At 42.2% G+C, this 21979-nt stretch overlaps 1 protein-coding gene across 5 annotated transcripts in view; it reads right to left on the minus strand.

Annotated features, from left to right (window-relative positions):
- The window catches only part of KCNT2 (potassium sodium-activated channel subfamily T member 2), a 368421-nt gene that overhangs the window by 229354 nt on the left and 117088 nt on the right, over window positions 1-21979 (minus strand). For all 5 annotated transcript variants that reach the window (XM_038757817.1, XM_038757815.1, XM_038757816.1 and 2 more), the window contains one exon: window positions 2355-2403. In XM_038757817.1, coding sequence (XP_038613745.1) covers window positions 2355-2403 — 49 coding nt within the window. The remainder of the gene's footprint in view (window positions 1-2354; window positions 2404-21979) is intronic.

A 21979-nucleotide genomic window follows, 5' to 3' on the forward strand; every position in this document is an offset into this window, starting at 1 on the left:
CCTCCTACTTAGACAGTGAGCCCCATATGGGACAGAGAGTGTGTCCAAACTGATTATCTTGGCTCAACCCCAACATCTGCTACCTTGTAAGCATTTAGCAAATACCACAATTATTATTGCTATTATTGTTATTGTTATTATTATTATCATTCATCTCAGCCTACCAAGAAGTTCTCCAAACAGACCTCCTCTTATTCATCTCACTGCATTCCTCTCCTCCTTGGAGTCTTTGTTTTCTGGTCCACCTCTTTCTGGAAAGTTTTCCAAGCTAATCCCACCATTTTCAATCTATTAGCACAATCTGTGACTTGGGTTTTCTTGTAAAAGAAACCAAAATACATGAATAAGAACAGTGAACCCAAATCTCCAAGGGACTGAAATTACTCCCTAATAGTAAATAAGGCACTTGAGAGGAACATTTGCTCTTTTAAGGATCATTTCAGGGACTGTTCAGTGCAAGACAGCACTAGGCATGTCTATGGGAGAATGAAAAAAAAATGAAAGAAAAAAGGCATTTTTATGCTCTCCACATTGTATCTTTATTTCGTACCTATTTATCAATAACATCAGCCAACCATATTTAACATCAAAGGGCAAGGCAAAGCATTTAATACTGTCTTGGAAAATAGTCAATCGATTGGCCTTGGAGCCATGCTCATTTCTTGGGCTGAATGCATGAAGAGGAAGATATTCTTTTATTTCCATAAGCACGTTAGAGGAGCAATGCGGAATTAATGGATGACTGATGGCTTGGAAGAGACTGTATACAGCACCAAAAGGGTTTTATATTTAAAGGTCCAAACTTCCTTTGATGCCACCATCATACTGAATACTGGGCTGAAAAGGCTGTTTGCCTACCCCAGTGGTATTGATTAGGCAGTTAGTACTTATTAAATGCTGGGATAATATAAGATAATCAGACTGGACACCATCCTAGCCCTATTGGGGACTTATTAAGAGATGCTTCTATGAATAACGTAAAAGTTCTACAACCAAAATCGCCATGCTTTCTGACATTGGTTAAGTGACTCCTGTGTGTTAAGAACTTCACTGAGTGTCATGGAAAGGTACAAGGGCAATGGATTAAGCATTTTTACTGACCCACAGGAAGCTCATTTTCTCCCTATGCTTCAGTACCCCACTATGTGTTACATTTTCCACACTTAAAATAAAAGTTGAAAGCAATGCACAGCCCCATAAAAAAATAATGATTTTGCAGTCTCCAGAAGCAAAACTTATCTCCATTTAAATAAAAGTGTCAATAAAAAACAAACTTCCAGATCAGAGTCAAAATTACCTAGAAAATGAAACCGCTTTCTGTCCCATCAAATGATTAGTACCAGCCCAGAGAAAAGTTCTAGCCCAAGAAATATACCTGGGATAGCTCAGAAAAAGGGACCATCTCTATATGTTGCCAACTTGTACTTCCCAAGCGCTTAGTACAGTGCTCTGCACACAGTAAGCGCTCAATAAATACGATTGAATGAATGAATGAAAAAAAAGTTTACCAAATTGGATTCCACTTTTGCAACATTAAAAGTGAATGGAATATCATTGGAAAGTATTAAGATAAGAATGCACTATTCATATCCTGAATCTCTAAAACTTTTAAGTTCCCTGTAGTTTAGTGATGAGTCTGACATTAAAATGTATGTTTAATAAAGCATTCCACTTTTAAAAGGGGCCTATTTATAGAAAAAGAAGTCACATACATTTTAAATAATTTCCTTTTAGATCATCCAGACAGTTTATATATTCACTGGCAGTGGCACTGACAGTGAAAGCTGTTTCACCTTGGAAGCCTTTCTATCTTTCTTCTCTGGAAGTGTTTACATAGCCTACTCACGCTCTCTCTCTTCCTCTCTCCCATACTTTATGGAAGGTGCAGTCTCAGGTGGGAAAGACATATGGCCTTGCAATGTCTTCTGAACCACAACAGTTCTAAGACAAACTAGGTGTCCTACTGTAGGATCAGAAAGCCCTGCAAATTCCACCTGGAGTCCTTGCCTGCCTCTCAAAATTCTTCCAAAATGGAGTCAGCAGCTAATCCCAAGGATGCAAACCATTCTCGGGAGGCTGACAACTAATGCAGTGGGGAGGATTTTGGCAGGATCAGAAAATGCAAAAGGACTGGGGGTGTGGTGAATATGTTTGAGCAGTAAGACAAGCCAAATATAAGCCACATTTGTGTCGTTGCTTTGTTTTGTGGTGTGTCAGGTAAACAAATATTGTGGCATCTGAAAAAAACAACAACAAAGGTTTGGAGCCAAATAATACATCACGCTTGGATACAGTTGCCTCACTTCAGCCATTTGAAATATTTCAATCACAATTATTGTTTAAATTAGAATTACCTGTAAGCCCCATAAAGGTAGACTTCTATTCACCCAAATAATATGTGACCTGCAAATAAACGATAATGGTCAGAAAAATTTTTCAACCATATTTGCATGTACAAAAATGCTTTCATTACATTTTCATTAAATGTAATTTCCTATGATTAATCACACGAGAGTTGGGCCAGTGGGAAGGACACTGGTTGGGAAATCAGAAAATTCCCAGAATCCTGGTTCTAGTCTTGTTCAGTCTGCCATTGACTAATGTGGGAAAAGGCTGCAGCTACACTTGAGGATGAGGGGCACCTACTCATGATGTTCTGTGCTCCAACAGGGGCATGACAGGCAGGCAAGGGAAAATGAGAATGGCACTGGGCAAGCCACTAGCACTATAATCAATTCTTCTGTGCAGACTCCAGGTTCTAAACTCTTTTTTTTTCTATTTTTTATGATATTAGTTATGCACTTACCGTGTGCCTAGCACTGTACTAACTCCTAGAGAATATAAAAGCTGATCAGTTTGGACCCAGTCCATGTCCCACATGGGGCTCACAGCCTTAATCCCCGTTTTACAGATGAGGTTATTGAGGCACAGTGAAGTGAATTGCCCAAGGTCACACAGCTGACAATTGGCAGAGCTGGGATTAGAACCCAGGTCGTTGTGACTCCTCGGATTCGGCTCTACCCATTAGGCAGCACTGCTTCTTGGGCAGGAGTACATGGGATGGAGGAGAGGAGGCTGGAGGATGGAAGCCAGGAGGGGCTGTAGGGGAGAGCTGATGGACATCACTTGGGCTCGAAGAAGATAGCCAGGGATCACTTTGACTGTGAGCCCCAAATGGGTCAGAAATTGTGACCGACCTAATTAACTTGTACTTATCCCAGAGCTTAGAACAGTGTTTGACACACAGTAAGCGCTTAACAAATGCCATTGGAAAAAAAAAAACTCTCAAAACTGCAAGACATCCCTGAGTAGATACCTCACCCTCCCTGCCACAGTTAGGATGAAAAAAATACTTATCAATTGCTATTTTGTGTCATTACTACTGGATACTGTTCCTTAAAGAATCAATTTGTTTGTTCTTTTTACCATCCAGAATATGCAGTTTGGGGAAGTAGAATTGAATAATTATCGAGGCATGAAATTACAAGGGACAAATTTTTTTTGTGATAGTACTTGTGCTTACTATGTGCCAGATATTGTACTAAGCGCTGGATTCTCCAAAGCTAAATTATCTTGTAACTATTACTAAATGGCACAGACACTAAGCTTTAAGCTGTTTGTGGGCAGGGAATATGTCTACCAATGCTACTGGACTGTACTCTTTCAAATAGTACAGTGCTCTGCACAAAAAAATTGTGGTATTTTGTTAGGCATTTACTATGTGCCAAGCACTGTTCTAAGCCCTGGGGTAGATACAAGGTAATGACATTGTCCCATGTGGTGCTCATAGTCTTAATGCCCATTTTACAGATGAGGGAACTGAGGCCCAGAGAAGTTAAGTGACTTGCCAAAGGTCACACAGCAGACAAGTGGTAGAGCCAGGATTAGAACCCACATTCTCTGACTCCCAAGCCCATGCTCTTTCCACTAAGCCATGCTGTTTCCCCAAAGTAAGTGCTCCATAAATAACACTTGGCTAAATATCACTTGACCAAAATAAAACTTTTGGGTTTGGGAGGATGGGGGCTTAGGCTCAACAAGGTCCATCATAAAGGTAGTAATGAAGTATAGAACACACAGAATTTGAATTTGGAATAAAAAGCAGTTTCCCTGTAGTAATTTTTGCTTTACTCTTTCAAAGATAACAATTTCTGACTGTAAATACTCTTAATTCTTAGTCATAAAGGCCATAAATACTCAAAAACATATCTTTACGTTACAGCTTATCCACCGTGAATTCCCCTTTTTCTACAACTACAGGTGGAAATACTCTAGGAAACACCAGAATTTCATTCCAGAAGAAAACTAGCTTAATTTATTGTATTTTCTAAATCTAGCAGGAAAAAAATGACACACAGACGCAGATTCAGAGCAGCAGGAACTTGAGACAGAAAATGAGGTGGCATACATGCATGGTATATTCAATTGATTTTCAACCTTAAACTAATCTCCTTTCCGTTGATAATCATAAAACTTTTTTACCCTAGCATAAAGTGTATCCTTTTGGAAATTACTGGTGGCTATCCTCTGGGCAGGAACCAAACTTCACCTGATTTACTCACTGCTGGTAGTAAAAACTGTTCATTGAATCTTTCAGCAGTACAGAAAGGCCCTCTAAATTATATCTTCATATTCAAAGATAATGCTACTGATAGGTGATGGATGATTCACATATATGTGAATATAGCTGAAATGTAGCTGAAAAGGCTTACGTGGGCTCACGCACCCTCCTTTATTGCTTGCAAGTAAGGAGATATCCTTTCTGTGTTAAGGTATATCTCCTACCCTATGTCTTTTTTGACTTTCACAGTCCCTTCACGCGTCCTGATCTTCACACCTTCTGCTCTAGGATAATCACCCATCTCCCGATCCCTCCCAGCAAGAGAAGTCTATCTGCTGCAGGGTCTTCTGACGGTCCACTGCTCTACTGCACTGTATGAGACATGTAATATGGTTTCATTCACAAAGCTGAAGTAAAGGGCTGATGGTCCAAAACAAAAGGAAGTCATTTTGGCCACTGAGTGGAAGCAATGGTCATTCTGATTAAACTCCACACCTGGAAGCAGGGAACGAAACTCAATAGTTCCTGGAATGAGTAGTTCAGACACTCCTCATCATGGACCTTAAGGAATTCAATCAGCGTGCTTCCTCCTCTCCCACTTCAGCCCACACACTTCACTCCTCCACCAACCTACTTACTGTGCCTTGACCTAGCCTCTCACCATCAGCTTAGTGGAAAGAGCCCGGGCTTGAGAATCAGAGGTCGTGGGTTCTAATCCCAGATCCGCCACTTGTCAGCTGTGTGACTTTGGGCAAGTCACTTAACTTCTCTGTGCCTCACTTCCCTCTTCAGTAAAATGGGGATTACGAATGTGAGCCCCCCGTGGGACAAACTCATAGCCTTTTACCTACCCCAGCACTTAGAACAGTGCTTGGCACATAGTAAGCACTTAACAAATACCATCATTATTATTATTATTATCCTCCTCTAGTCTGGAACCCCCTCCCACCTCAGATTTGTCGGACTGCCTCTCTCCCCATCTTCAAAGTCCTACTAAAATCATGTCTCTCCTAGGACATCCTATTCACCTATTTCCCTTCCCTCTGTAACACCATACCCCCTAAGTACTTTCATACTCACCCTTTCACCCCCCACAACACCCATGCACATATCTTTATATTCTGTTGCTTCCCCCAAGCTAAATCCTGCTAGGGCAAGGATCTATCTATCAATCAATCAATCATATTGATTGAGCACTTACCACATGCAGGGCTCTGTACTAAGCACTTGGGAGAGCACAATATAACAATATAACAGAGTTGGTAGTCACAATCCCTGCCCACAACAAGCTTACCTACTGTAGTGTATTCTCCCAAATTCCTCCTAGAGTGCTCTGCACAAAAGTGTTTAATAAATAGCATTGACCGATTGATTCCTAGGAAAGGAAGTCATTCATTTACTATGGTGACACGTTTATAATGTTTCAGTCAGCTGCATATCTTCCTGGCTACCCATCCCAGAGGAAATGTCATTAATAGATGAAGTCAGCTATTCAGAAGAACTCCTTCTCTAAGGGAAGGCTATCTTTGCAAAGTGTCCATCAGGTATCTTAAGTATAATCCTGGATCCAAAGGAGAAAAGCCAAAGAGGTAAATGGTAGAGGGTGAACTAAGAGAAAAGACAGTCAGCTGCATTTGAGAAAATAGATTGGGCTGAGCAAAGGGAGAACTGAATGTATGAAAAGTCAACTGCTCTCTGAGAATTCTGAAAGAAGATCTCAGAGAGAAGCAGGTTTGAGAAGCTGGAGTTTGCTGGGTACGTCGTGCTTGGCAGGACTGAACTATCCAGAAATACCCAGGACATACAGACCCCAGGAGAGTTTCTTAACAGGATGTAAAAGCTTTTTTTGGGGGGGTGGGGGGGTGTTGGAATGTTATGCCAGATGTGCGTATGTTGTATTAAGGAAAAGGCTGTTCTGAACCCGGGAAATAGGTCTCTTACCTAATCAAGAAACATCATCTGCTTAAGAGCATTGGCTATTTATTCCTTTATATTTTTTTTTTGCAGGGGAGGGGGAGATTTGTTAAGCGCTGACTACGTGCCAGGCACTCTACTAAGCGCTGGGGTAGGTACTAGCTAGTCAGGTTAGATGCAGTCCATGTCCCACATATGGGGCTCGCAGTCTTAATTCCCATTTTACAGATGAGGTAATTGAAGCACAGAGAAGTTAAGTGAGTTGCCCAGGTTCACACATGAGACAAGTGGTGGAGTCGGGATTAGAACCCATGTCTAGTAGCGTGGCTAGCACGAAGCAGCATGGCTCAGTGGAAAGAGCACGGGCTTTGGAGTCAGAGGTCATGGGTTCAAATCCCAGCTCTGCCACCTGTCAGCTGGGTGACTTTGGGCAAGTCACTTCACTTCTCTGGGCCTCAGTTACCTCATCTATAAAATGGGGATGAAGACTGTGAGCCCCACGGGGGACAACCTGATCATTTTGTAACCTCCCCACCACTTAGAACAGTGCTTTGCACAAAGTAAGTGCTTAATAAATGCCATTATTATTATTATTATTATGTCCTTCTGACTCCCTTCTCAATGGGCTATTAAAATCCAGTTGAAAGTACTAACCTTGGTGTGTGAGTTAAATAGAAAAGAAAGGTCACTCAGGTTTCCTGGGGAATGGGCTATTTTGGGAAAGAGGGAGAGAGAAGACAAAAAACCCCTCTACAAATGCCCTGCAATCAGCTGTCCTGAAGCAGGATTGGCTGGATGGACCCTAGATGATTCCCCTTTCTGTTTGGGAGGCTTAAGTCAAGACTCAAGGGGCAGTGGCAATAAACTAAGGGGTGAATCATTTAGGGGTACTCTTGGACGATGTCAAAAATTTGCCCCATCATTGAAAGGAAAAATCAGAGTTTTTACAATATTTTGGAATGCCTCAAATGAGCCCTCTTCCAGGTGGCTTTGAGGTCCTTTCCTCTGAGACTCCCAAATCATTACAGCTGTGCATTCTATCCAAAGGACTACCACTCCCCCACCTTCAAATCCTTCCCAAAGCCACATCCCCTCCAAGAGACCTTCCCTGACTAAGCCCTTATTTCCACAATCTGGCTACCCCTCTGTCTTCTTAACTATGCATTTTGCTCTGTATCCTTTAAGCACTTTGACTCTCACTTCAGTGTCACAATGCATCTGTTCATATCCTTCTATTCTACCATTTCCCTATCTGCATTTTATTTAAACGTCCGTCTCCATTTTTAGACTGTAAGATCCTTGTGGGCTCCACTAACTCTATTGCATTTACCCAGGTGCTTAGTACAGTGTTCTGCAAAGCAGTAATCTCTCAATAAATACCATTGATTGATTGATTGGTTGGAATCAATCACTCAATCGATCATATTTATTGAGCACTGTACTGAAGCGCTTGGGAGAGAACAAAATAAAGTTGGTAGACATGTTTCAAGGCAACAATGAACTTAGTCTAGAGGGGGAGGCAGACATTAATATGAATAAATAAATTATGGATATTTATATAAGTGCGGAGGAGGAATTGAGGGCTTAGTTGGGGAAGGCCTCTTGGAGGAAATGTGGTTTGACTATGGCTTTGAAGGTGGGGAGACTGATCATCTGTCGGATATGAAGAGAGAGGTCATTCCAGGTCAGAAGCAGGATGTGGACGAGGGGTCAGTGGTGAAATAGATGAAACTGAGGTACAGTGAATAGGTTGGCATTAGAGGAATGAAGTGTATAGGCTGGGGTGTAGGAAATCAGTGAGGTAAGACAGGAGAGGGCAAGGCAATTTAGTGCTCTAAAGCCTGTGGTAAGGAGTTTTTTTTACAATGGAGACACGGATGAGCAACCACTGGCGGTTTCTGAGGAACTTTTCATTATTGCTACAGCTTTTCACTACAGCAAGAATTCCCCTTATATGGGCCTGTCTGAAATGTTGACACTGATTATAATGGAAAGGAGGTGAGGTGGGGAGGAGTCACAGCTAGAGAAAAAGATGAAAATGAATGTTCATTCTTGACAATTGAATTTTTAAATTTTCAAGACTATCTGTTTCTATATCTACCAGAATGACTCTGAGCTACCAACACAGTCAATCTTCTTAGTGAGTCCACTTCTCTTCCCCATTGTTAGGTTCCTACTACTAGTGGAAAAGAGCCAGAACTTAGAGCCAGGAGATTCAACAGCTATTCCCAGCTGTGAGACCTCCGGCAAGCCACTTAACCTCTCTACCATTTTCCTCAGCTGTAAAATGAGGATAAAATATGAGCCTCATGTGCACCAGAGATTGTGTTCAATCTCATTTCCACCCTTATGCTTGGCACATAATGTATGCTTATTTAATATTCTCTTGCTCTCTCGACTCCCTTTACTTTCAGAAGGAATTTCTGGGTCAGGAAACCCTCTCTAAAGTGTCTTGTCATTTAAAAATACTTCCTGGACAATGGAGAGATGGTGGAAAAGGGAAGGGCACATGGAAGAAGAACTCCTCAGGACTCTTCTGGTGCCCACAAGAATGGAATTTTGTGGATGGAAGCAATATGACCTAGTAGGAAGAGCATTTGTCTGGGAGTCAAAGGATCTGGGCTTTAATCCCGGCTCCTTCATTTCCCTTCAGTGTGACCTTGGGCAAGTCACTTAACTTCTCTGGGCCTTGGTTTCTTCATCTGTAAAATGGGGACTCACTACTTCATCATCATCAATGATATTTACTGAGCGCTTACTGTGTGCAGGGCACTGTACTAAGCGCTCATGGGTCCCCTACTCTCCCTTTGGTGGTCAGTAGCCATTCCTATCCCACTCAATCAGTCAATCAATATCATTTTTTGACCATTTACTGTGTGCAGAACACTGTACTAACTGCTTGGGAGAGTACAGTACAACAGAGTTGGTGCACACGCTCCTACCCACAGTGAGCTTAGAGTCTAGATGGGGAGATGGGTCCCCTACTCTCCCTTTGGTAGTCAGTAGCCATTCCTATCCCACTCAATTTATCAGTCAATCAATATCTGTCAATCTTACTGTGCATCTACCTGAGTGCTTAGTATAATGGTTAGCACACAGTAAGCGCTTAGCCAATACCACCATTATCATTGGAAGCAGATTTGGCTAAACTCCTGCAATTGAATCCAATTTTCCTGAACTTTTACAATTGTCTCCTCGGCCACTTAACCAAGGGGCATTTTAAGGGAAAAGCAGTGAACTTTATACAATCACTTGGGCCAAGCAGAAAAAGGAATGAATTCTCAGGCTCGAAGTACATTTGACTGAACCAGCCCAGCAGCACAGGAAATGCTAAATAGGTGTAGACAGGATCACAATGTTTTTTAACAGAAAATTTAACTCTGTCAAGAAGTGTGGAAAAATATTATAAATGCTGTGCTTTTTGTGGCATGAATTTACACCACTTGTGTTTCACATTGATGTTGTTCATCTTGATTAGGAAAGAAAAATAAATTCAGAAGACTGATGACTGTATAGAAGGGAATTCAAGCCTGCAAGGCACAGCATGACATTCAATCACCTTGCCCATTCCTACCTTACTTCACTGATTTCTACAACCCAGCCCTCACACTTTCCTCCTCCAAGGCCAACCTACTCACTGTACCTCAGTCTCATCTATCTTGCCACCAACCTCTCACCCATATCCTACTTCTAGACTAGAACTCCCTCCCGCTCCATATAGAACAGATGTTCTTTCTCCCTACCTTCAACATCTTATTAAAAATACATTTCCTCCAAAGAGCCTTCCCCGACTAAGACCTCATTTTTCTCTTCTCCCACTCCCTTCTGCGTCACCCTTTAACTAGGATTTGAACACTTTATGCAGCCCCATAACACTTATGTACCTATTTGTGATTTATCTGTTTATATTAATGTCTGACTCCCCCTCTAGACTATAAGATCACTGTGGGCAGGGATCATGTCTACTGTCCTCTCCCAAGCACTTAGTACAGTGCTCTGCACACAGTAAGCACTCAATAAATATGATTGTTTGATTAAAGTATGGTTGTGTTTCCCAACATTTAACCACTATTGTAGATTAGAGATAAATAGGAAAGTGATTCCATCTATTTTACAGGGAAATACGCCATACTTTCTTCAGATAGGAAAGAATAGCTGAAAGTAATGGTACATCACTTCTGACCATTCTTCTTCAATTGGTAATATCTGAATTAAATGCTATAAGGTGTTCCTCCTCTCATTGATATTGGTCAATGATTTGTTTGAGGATAGCGAATGCAATAATTCTGTATGTTCATAGTGATCTGTCCTCCTGATAGAGAACACCTCTAAAATTACACACCGAATCAAAAGCCAGCTTTGCAAAAGCTCACAGTACTTTCATTGCAGTTCATGACTCCAAGCAGAGAGTTCATAAGAAAGGCAATCTGGGTTGACTATCTGCAGCTTTACCAGATCTAAAACTTTAATTAGATAAATCTCCTTGCTGAATTACATTCATGTATTTTAAACAGACTCTGGATCCACCTCTGTTTCTCATTAACAAACGCTGCTTAGACATGGGCACCAACTGGACAATCTAGTCAAAATACAGTCTTAACACTATTCTATTATCTTTTTTTCTCATTGAAGTATTTTGTTTTTCAAATGCATAAACTCGAAGATTACCCAATGCTATTTTACATAACATAATGTTAAAATGTTTAAAGCTTTCAAATTTCACACTCCAGAGACCTTAACTCTTAGAAAAAGATTTACACTAAGCTACAATGCATGATCTCCTTGCTGCTTCAAAAAGAATGAGACTGAAAAATTAGCAAAGGCTTTTCAGTGAGTTTATTTCCCTGACATTTCCAGAACAGCGCCAGTGCCCCAGTTCCTGTGGCTGAAATGGCATCAACATTTTAATCATGCTGAGAATCAGCTTGGTCTAGTGGATTGAGCATGGGCCTAGGAAGGACCTGGGTTCTAATCCTGGCTCCTCCACTAGTCTGCGGTGTGACATTTAAGGCAAGTCACTTAACTTCTCAGTGCCTCACTCTGTGAAATGGGGATTTGGAAGGTGAGACCCATGTGGGGCAGTATCTACCCCAGTGCTTAGAACAGTGTCAGGCACATAGTAAGTGCTCAACAAATGCCATAAAAAAATCATCATTCCACTTCGTATATTTGAAAGGGCTTGAAGACTGCACAACTGAGATAGAGGTTTGATTGATGAGTCTAAGGACAGTTGATAAGGTGGATGGATACATGGCTGAAACTACCTTCCATAACCCTTATGTGGATATGCAGGCTGCCTGACTTCATTTTTGTTTCTTCCATGTCCCTTATGTGGTTATCCACGCTGCCTGACTTCATTTTTGTTTCTTTCTCTTAGGATAGCTGCTATTGATGCCTGTTTACTTGTTTTGATGCCTGTCACCCCACTTCTAGACTGTGAGCCCATTGTGGGCAGGGACTGTCTCTACTTGCTGCTGAATTGTACTTTCCAAGTGCTTAGTACAGTGCTCTGCACACAGTAAGCACTCAATAAATATGATTGAATGAATGAATGCATAATGATATTTCTCCTTCTTAAAATGTCGAACAAAGCATATCACTCCTATCCTCAGGTCTCCAATTCATTCATTCAATCGTATTTATTGAGTGCTTACTGTGTGAAGAGCACTGTACTAAGCGCTTGGGAAGTACAAGTTGGCAATGGCTACCCATTTATTTTCTTACAGAATATAAACTCCTATGAGCTCTCCCTTACTTACCACCTCTCTTCTCCCACTACATCTCAGAATCAGTGGGAAACAGTGTGGCCTAACAGAAAGAGTATGGGGCTGATTGTCAGAAGACCTCGGTTCTAATCCTGGTTCTGGCACTCACCTGCTGTGTGACCTTGGGCAAGTCACTTCACTTCTCTGTGCCTCAGTTTCCCAATCTATAAAGATTGGGGAATCTTATAATCTTATAATCCCCATTATAAAATGGGGATTCAACATTGGTTATACCTCCTTCTTAGATGGTGAGCCCCATGAGGGCCAGGGACTGTATCTGACCTGATTTTCTTGTACCTATTCCAGTGCTTAGTACAGGGATTGGCACAAAATATGCACTTAACAAATACAATCATTTTTATTTATTCCATTTAAAGGAAACCTGTCCCTCATTTTCAACACCCCCTTCGCTGACCCATCCCCAGACCTCCCCCCTACATGGAGAGCCCTACTTCTTCAGATTCCCCAAATGACATCCTCCCTTTGTAGAAAGCTGCCCTTAAAAACCACTTCTTTCAGGAAGCACCATCTCAAAGCCCTTTTCTTTCTCCTTCCATCCCCAGCCACATACATCTTCTTTGTCCTGCCATCTTATTTATTATTATTTCATCTTTTATTTATTAATTCATGTCAATTATTCCTATCCATTTTCACATTTTAGGAGGGCATATTTTCAGGAAAATATTTCCGCTGCCTCTTGCACTAGACTATAAACTCGTTGACAGCAGGAGCTGTATCTTTCAATTCTATTCTCATAGAAATTCCCAAAGCATTTATTACAGTGCCCTGCCTTCAGCTGCAGTCAGTACATACTACTGGTACTGAATCTGATCATTGCTATACCCTGATTTCTTCTGCTAGTGTCCAACCTTATTGTCTTGCATTTAGCCCAGCTTTTAGTAGTGTTAGAGAGTAAGCACTTAACAAATACCATTATTATTATCACCATTATCATTCTTATAATGATAATGCACCTGTTAAGTGCTTTCCATGTGATAGGCACTGTAATAGTAATGATAACTGTGGTATTTGTTAAGTGCTTACTATATGCCAGGCACTGTATGAAATGCCGGGGTGGATACAAGCAAATGAGGTTGGATACTGTCCTAGTCCTACAGGAGGCTCACAGTCTCAATCCCCATTTTACAGATGACATAACAGGCACAGAGAAGTAAAGTGACTTGCCCAAGGTCACACAGCAGACAGGTGGCAGACCTAAGATTAGAAGCCATAACTTTCTTAATCCCAGGTCCGTGCTCTATCCACCACACCATGCTGCTTCTCTAGGTGCTGTACTACTACTACTACTAATAATAATGATAGTATTTATTAAGCATTTACCATGTGCAAAGCACTGTTCTAAGCACTGGGGAGGTTACAAGGTGATCAGGTTGTCCCACGGGGGGCTCACAGTCTTAATTCCCATTTTACGGATGAGATAACTGAGGCACAGAGAAGTTAAGTGATTTGCCCAAAGTCACACAGCTGACAAGTGGGGGAGCTGGGATTTTAACCCATGACCTCTGACTCCAAAGCCCGGGCTCTTTCCACTGAGCCACACTGCTTCTCCAAGTATACTAGGTATACTAGGTGTACTAGGTTTTCTGTTTTAGGTTCTGGGGTAGATACAAGACAATCCAATTGGACACAGTCCCTGTCCTAGATGGGGCTCACAGACTAAATACCTGGGAGAATGGGCATTGAATCCCCATTTTACAGATGATGAAACTGAGACACAAATGATTTGACCAGAGTCACAGAGCACACAAGCGGCAGAGCTGGGATTGGAACCCAGGTCCTCCCAGGCCTGGGCTCTTTCTGGGAGACCACTGCTGCTTGTTGGCTCTGATAATCCCCCTCTAGACTGTAAACTCATGTGGGAAGGGAATGTGTCTGTTTTTTGTTGTACTGTACCATCCCAGGCGCTCAGTAAATACGACTGACTGACTGACTCTGATGGCCAGCCTGTTCAACACAAATTGGAGCCAAGGATGGCAGTGCATCCCACTCCCAGATTTTCCTCTCCACTGAGTAGTTTTGCTCCTCCTGTTACCGAGACCATTTAGTGATACCTTACTCTGACTGTTCCAGGCTCCTAGGATGATGGGCATGGAAGTGGCTTCTTCTCCCTACTGCTTTTTGGGAGGGGGTTGGCTTGGAATGGTCCCTCTAACCTCTGAGATTTTTTCTCCTGTTTCTGGGAATGGGGCTATCCAGAATGACTGTTAAAGGGAGACTCTCATCAAGAGATAAAACACTTCTGGCTTGTTCAAATAACATCCCACTGCTATTAAAAGGAAAAGAAACAATAAGACCTTGAGGTAGGGGATGAGATGAAAAACTCCTGTCCACTGATTCCCAGGGAAGGGGGGTATTGGGAATGATAGGGAGAGAGAGAATGAAAGACATGAGGTATAGGGGATGGAACAAGGGAAGCTGGAAGCTAGGAATAGGAAAGGGAGGAATAAGACTTGTTGTTGCTGTTGTTAATGGTATTTGTTAAGCACTTACTATGGGACAGGAACTGTACTAAGCACTGGGGTAGATTTGAGATAATCAGGTTGGATACAGTCCACGTTCCACACGTGGCTCACAGTCTTAATCCCAATTTTACAAATGAGGTAACAGGCGCAGAAAAGTGAAGTGACTTACCCAAGGGCACACAGCAGAGATGTGACAGAGCCTGGATTGGAACTCAGGTCCTTCTGACTTTCAGGCCCATGCTCTATCCACTAGGCTTCCCACCGCTACTAGTATTTGAATGTATGTATGAGAGGAAGAAGTGAGCAATGCCCTGCTGTCGCTGGAATCAGCCCTCAAGAAGCCGGAATCAGACTAAATAGGACTTTTAGTGTGGAATTCTGATCTTTGGTCCTGCCTAAGTGGGGCAGAAGAAAGGTTTTTTTATGTTATTTGTCAAGCACTTACTACGTGCTAGGCATTGTACTAAGCACTGGGATACATGCAAGCTAATCAGGTGGAACACTGTCAGTGTAGTTTATAATATGTTCATAGCGGGCAAGGACCATGTCTACCAACTCTGTTATAGTATACTCTCCAAAGCACTTAGTACAGTGCTCTGCACAAAGTAGGTGCTCTATAAATATGATTAATTAATTGATTGTGTGCTGGGAATTCCCAGGAGCTGTTACCATAAACTACTGTTGTCCATTTACCTTACATGTCAAACCCAGGAACCCCTGATGTAACGAGCCTGGCTTAGCTGCTGGTGGGCAAACTGCATTCCAGGGTCATCTTGGCATTATCCTTGACTCATCACTCTCATTCAGGACACAAATAATAATAATAATAATAATGATAGTATTTGTTAAGCACTTACTATGTTCAAAACACTGTTCTAAGCATTGGGGAGGTTACAAGGTGATCAGGTTGTCCCACGGAGGGCTCACAGTTTTAATCCCCATTTTACAGATGAGGGAACTGAGGCACAGAGAAGTTAAGTGACTTGCCCAAAGTCACACAGCTGACAGTTGGCGGAGCCGGAATTTGAACCCATGATCTCTGACTCCAAAGCCCATGCTCTTTCCACTGAGCCACGCTGCTACCAAATCCTGTCAGTTCAACCTTCATGACAACACTAAAATCCACTCTCTCCTCTCGATCCAGTTGAGATTCAAGTACTTATACCACCTTGATCACTGCCTTCTGGCTGACCTCTCTGTCGTCTCTCCCCACTCCAGTCCATACTTCATCCTGCTCACTGGGTCATTTTCTAAAAAAAAATTCAGTCCATGTTTCTCCAGTCCTCAAGAACCTCTGGTGGTTGCCCTCTACTTCTGGCATCACACAGAAATACCTTACTTACCATTGACTTTAAAGAACCCAATAATCTTTCCTCCCCCATCTTACTTGCTGACTCTACTGCAACCCAGTCCATGAACTTTTCTCCTTTGCACCTTGATCTTGTAATTTGATCTTGTCTACCTTGTTGCTGACGTCTTGCTCATGTCCTCCCTCATATCTGACAGACCACCACTCTCCTCTCCTTCAAAGCCTTCTTAAAATCCACATCTCCTCCCAGAGGCCTTCTACAATTAGGCCCCCATTTCCCCTTCTCCCTTCTACATCACCCCGGCACTTGGTTCTGTATCCTTTAAGCACCTGATAGCCACCCCACTCTCAGTCCCCACTTAATAACAATAATAATAATGATGGCATTTGTTAAGTGCTTACTATGCACAAAGCACTGTTCTAAGCGCTGGGGAGGTTACAAGGTGATCAGGTTGTCCCACGGGGTGCTCGCAGTCTTAATCCCCATTTTACAAATGAGGGAACTGAGGCACAGAGAAGTTAAGTGACTTGCCCAAAGTCACACAGCTGACAATTGGTGGAGCTGGGATTCAAACCCATGTCCTCTGACTCCAAAGCCCATGCTCTTTCCACTGAGCCACGCTGCTTCTCTTATGTATATATCCAAAATATTTCAATTTCTGTCTCCCCCTCCAACCCAAAGCCCCTTGTCTACTAACTCGGTCTACTAACTCTGTTGTACGACACTCTCCCAAGGCCCTAGCACAGTGCTCTATTTATTTATAGACTATAAACTTGTACTTCCCAAGCTCTTAGTACAATGTTCTGCACACAATAAGCACTCAGTAAATACGATTGAATGAATTTATTTTATTTGCACATATTTATTCTATTTATTTTATTTTGTTAATGTGTTTTGCTTCATTGTCTGTCTCCCCCTTCTAGACTGTCTCTATATGTTGCCAACTTGTACTTCCCAAGAACTTAGTACAGTGCTATGCACACAGTAAGTGCTCAATAAATATGATTGAATGAATGAATGAATGCTCTGCACGCACCAGGTGTTCAATAAATACCACTGACTGGATGATTGATTGATTGTTTTCTTGTGATTCTGCCTTGCCATATGATGCATGGTGCCTGGTTGACACCATTCTAGAAATAGGATGCAATGTCTGTGGTAGGTCCAGACATCTAAGCCCCTCACCTCCAGAAATTCTCAGTTTTATCTGAAGCTTGATGTCACAGTGACACCACACCAGCTGCTCAAAGAAGCCACAATCAACATGGTTGAAAACTAAATCTGTAATGACAGCGGGTCCCTTTGAGAACCTGAAAATGTGTTGCTTCAGGAACAGTCAATCAGTCAACTGTATTTATTGAAGGCTTACCGTGTACAGATCACTGTACTAAGCACTTGGGAGGGTACAATGTTTGTCTAGAGGGGGAGGTAGACATGACTATAAATAATGAATAAATGTGAATAATAATATGAATATGATACAAATAATTAATATAAACAAATACATTACAGACATGTACTAAACTGCTGTGGGGCTAGGAGGGAGAACGGGATTCAGGAAGGACATTAATTTCTGAATTATCCAAGGAGAGTTTTTTCTTGTATGTAATGGGATGAGAGTGGGAAAATACACCTTAGGAGAACCCATCTAATATACCATTTAAATCTAAAGAGCGCTCAAGCTGTCCAGTACAGGTGAAATTTTTACAATGACACCATTGCACATGAGGACACCTATGTGAAAGTTATTCTCATGTTAATAACTATGATTTTTTTTTGGAAATCATATAACAAACTCATTTGGTAATAACATAATTTTATTCACTGGAATTATCTGCTAATTATTTTATTTGTACATATTTATTCTATTTCTTTTATTTTGTTAATATGTTTTGTTTTGTTCTCTATCTCCCCCTTCTAGACTGTGAGCCCACTGTTGGGTAGGGACTGTCTCTATATGTTGCCAACTTGTACTTCCCAAGCGCTTAGTACAGTGCTCTGCACACAGTAAGTGCAAAATAAATACGATTGAATGAGTGAATGAACTCCTTTATAGTCTACTAAGCACTTCATACAGTGCTCTGCAGAGAATACACATTCAATAATTACCATTGACTGATTGATTGCTATCAGTTAGTTGCCAAGCATTTTATGTGTGTAGCCTTCAACAACTGATTAAATCTTGTTTAGTGTCCTTCCAACCCCCATCCCAGATAATTGCCTATCCTTGGCAAAGGGCATGTCAGGGGAAATCTCGTACTAAACCTCTAGCTAATTGTGAGTCGGCAGTGCTTTCCTTTGCTGCTTCTGAAAAGGGCCCAATAATGACCCGCAGACCTTAGGTGCATGCTTCTGGAATGAACCCTGTCTAACTCTTTCCTCATTAAAGTCAGAATGAAATAGTGTTGTACGGTGGGTCTGATATGGTGCAATGAATTCGATGATGACGTGTTCTAGGAAGCTGCAAGCTGGCATTAGAGTGCACTTCCAATGCACTGGAACATTCCTCCAACACAACAAGGTAACGACATTGTCAAAGTTTTGAGACAGTGATTCAGCTCCTTTTTTGTTCTGTTTACTATCTCTTTATCCCATTTACCTCCGCACAGAACAAAAACTTCTTACCACTGGCTTTAAAGCACTCCACCAGCTTTCTCCCTCCTACCTCTCCTCACTTCTCTCGGTCTACAACCCAGCCCATATACTTCACTCCTCTAGTGCTAACCTTTTCTCTGTGCCTGTCTCTCTCCCAACCCCTTACCCTCATCCAGCCTCTGGCCTGGAATGCCTTCCCTCCTCAAATCCAACAGACAATTACTCTCCCCCCTTCAAAGCCTTATTGACGGCTCATCTCATCCACAGGGCTTTTCAGAATAAGCCCCATTTTTCCTCATCTCACATTCTCTTCCGTGTCACCCTGACTTGCTCCCTTTCCTGTTCCCGCCTCCCCCCAGCCCCTGAGCACTTATGCACATATCTGTAATTTTCTTTATTTGTATTTGTACTGTCTCCCCCACTGAAGACCGTAAGCTCGCTGTGGGCAGGGAACGTGACTGTTTATTGCTATATTGTACTCTCCCAGGTGCTTAGTACTGTGTTCTGCACACAGTAAGTGCTCAATAAATAGGATTGAATGAATGTATGTATGAATAAATGTGCCATGGAAGAGTTGCCCAGAAGACTGGAAATGAATTATTATAGATTAAAGACACAGAAATCAGAATTTTTAAAAAGCCAGCTTTGTCTTTAGAAATCTTCACAGCATTCTGATGCCGACATGTCATCAAGCCCCACACTAAAGTTATATTAGGCTGTTGTAGTGTCCGACCTATTATATAGCTGAGAGACTTGGATCAATTTCTAAAGACAGATCCAGCTCATGGAACAAATTAATTCATCAGGGATAAGTGTGAAACGTTCTCAACACAAAATTACTGACAAGATTCCCACCAGTGAGGTCCTGAAATGAAATCATCACACTGGCACTTCAACAGTACCCAGAGCAACACATTTCTGGGTGAGGAGAATGGATGAACAGCACAAATACCCAAAAGTTGCTGTAGGGGAAATGATAAGGGATGAACACAATGCCATGAACAGAAAAGGTATTTTAAAGACATTGCGAAGTGCATTCTCAAGTGATGTGACAGAGCAATGGATTCCTATGGCAAGTAGCAGGTAGCCGCACCTGGTAGAGGGTAAGTTCCTCCTCTAGACTGTAAGCTCACCATGGGCAGGGAATGTGTCTATTTTTATATTGTACTCTCCCAAGCCCTTAGTACAGTGCTCCGTACACAGTAAGCACTCGATAAATACAACTGACTGGCTGATTGACTGGTAAGTAGAAACCAGGAGTGGGAGTGGTCCCCCAGAGAAATAGCTTCATGAAATTCCAGATGTAAGGAGACAGACTCAATAAAAAAGGGACAGATCCTAAGCGGGACAAACCCACTACCACAACATGGAAGAGAAGGAGCATGGCATAGTGGATAAAGCACAGGCCTGAGAGCCAGAAGGTCATGGGTTCTAATCCTGACTCTGTCCCTGGTCTGCTGTGTGAACTTGCGCAAGTCAGTTTACTTCTCTGGGCCTCAGTTCCCTAATCTGTAAAATGGGGATTGAGACTGTGAGCCCCACCTGGGGCAGGGACTGTGTCCAACCCAACTTGCTCGTATCAACCCCAGCACTGAATACAGTGCCTGGCATGTAGTAAGCACTTAACAGATACCATCCTTATTATTATTATTGTTATTATTATTATTGTTATTATTATTGCCTATCCTCACTTGTAAACAAAGCAGAAGTCTGGGGTGATGTAGCATTCAGCTTTTCAGCCACATCCACAGACTTGCTTAGGAAGTCTCTAGTCATAGTCTTATCTCCAAATAGGAAGTGCAGCTGTGAACATATATAGACGTGTATGTGGGTGTGTGGATGTGTGTGTGTGTGTATGTGTGTGCGTGTGTGTCTGTGAGACCTCAGTCTATCACAGATGATACATCCAGCCACTGCAGTAGCTTCACCAGTGATGCCTATGAACCATTTTCAGTATCAAAAGGCAGGACAAAATTACCAACAGTGAGAAGCTGCGGGGCCTACTGGAAAAAGCACGAACCTGGGAATCAGAGGATCTGGGTTCTAATTCTGGCTCGCTTACTTGCCCGCTATGTGACCTTAAATTACCTGTGCCATAGTTACCTCATCTGTAAAATGGGAATAAAAATCCTCCTTCTGACAAATTACGACGCGAGCCCCACATGGGACAGGGGCCGTGTCCAACCTGATTGCCCTGTATGTCTCCCAGTGCTCAGGACAGTGTCCGGCATGTAATAAGTGCTTAACAAGTACCACAGAAATTGAGTTTCTGGAATGCAGCCAGCTCACAAATATCAAAGCTATGCTCACAGCAACAGACCTCTGCTGAGTGGGACATGTAGGGAGAATGGATGACCACAAGATACTTAAGCAGCTGTGGCATGGAGACCTAAAACAGGTCATACAGCAGCCAGAAGGGCAAAATAAATGGTTTCAAAATACAGGGCTGTCAGTCTCAAGTCATATGATACAGCTGGAGGCCACGGGGAGACCACTGTAATGAGCAGACCAGCCTTGGGGGAGCTTTGAGAAGCAACATGGCCTAATGGATAGAGCACGGGCCTGGGCGCCGGACTTGGATTCTCATCCTGGCTCCACCACCTGACTGCTGTGTGACCTCGGGAAAGTCACTTAACTACTCTGCACCTCAGTTACCTTATCTGTAAAATGGGGATTAAGACTGTGAGCCCCATGTGGGACAGGGGACTGTGCCCAACCTGATTACACTGTATTTACCCTAGCACTCAGAACATTGTCTGGCACATAAGTGTTTAACAAATGCCATTAAGAAAGAAAAAGAATGGGAGAAAAATTGTTCGGCTTGAACAAAGGATTTGAAGAGATCGGGATTCCAAAAAACAGGCTCAAAAATAGAGCTAGCCCTCTAATGGGACCAGCCTGTTAGCTCAGCAAGGATGCCAAACCGACAAACCTAACTATACTGTTCTCGATGATAGATGTTTGTTGGTTTGGCATTGTTTTCTTCAGCAGTAATGACACACAATAATAGGACTGTATCTTCAAAAGTGGCATCTTCAAATAAATAGATACATCCAGTTCCTGGAACAGTTTCGTTAGCCTCAACCACTACCCATACTCACCAACAAATGGCAGGGTAGAATTAGCAATATGTTTCCACATAATAGTGCCATCCTGTACACAAATGCAATCAATGTATTGTTTGTAGGTATACAAACAATTACTTCTAGTCAACTACGATCAACCCTAAGGGGAGCAGAGAATGGAAAAAGAAGAGCATTTTCTCAGGTCTCCCTTTATGGCACCAAAAGACTCCCCAAGGTTTGCAATGCTTCACTCATTGGAGGTTCCTTAATTGTTGATTGTCAAATC

The sequence above is a fragment of the Tachyglossus aculeatus genome, chromosome 16, assembly GCF_015852505.1.
Source record: "Tachyglossus aculeatus isolate mTacAcu1 chromosome 16, mTacAcu1.pri, whole genome shotgun sequence".
In the NCBI taxonomy this organism is placed as follows: domain Eukaryota; kingdom Metazoa; phylum Chordata; class Mammalia; order Monotremata; family Tachyglossidae; genus Tachyglossus; species Tachyglossus aculeatus.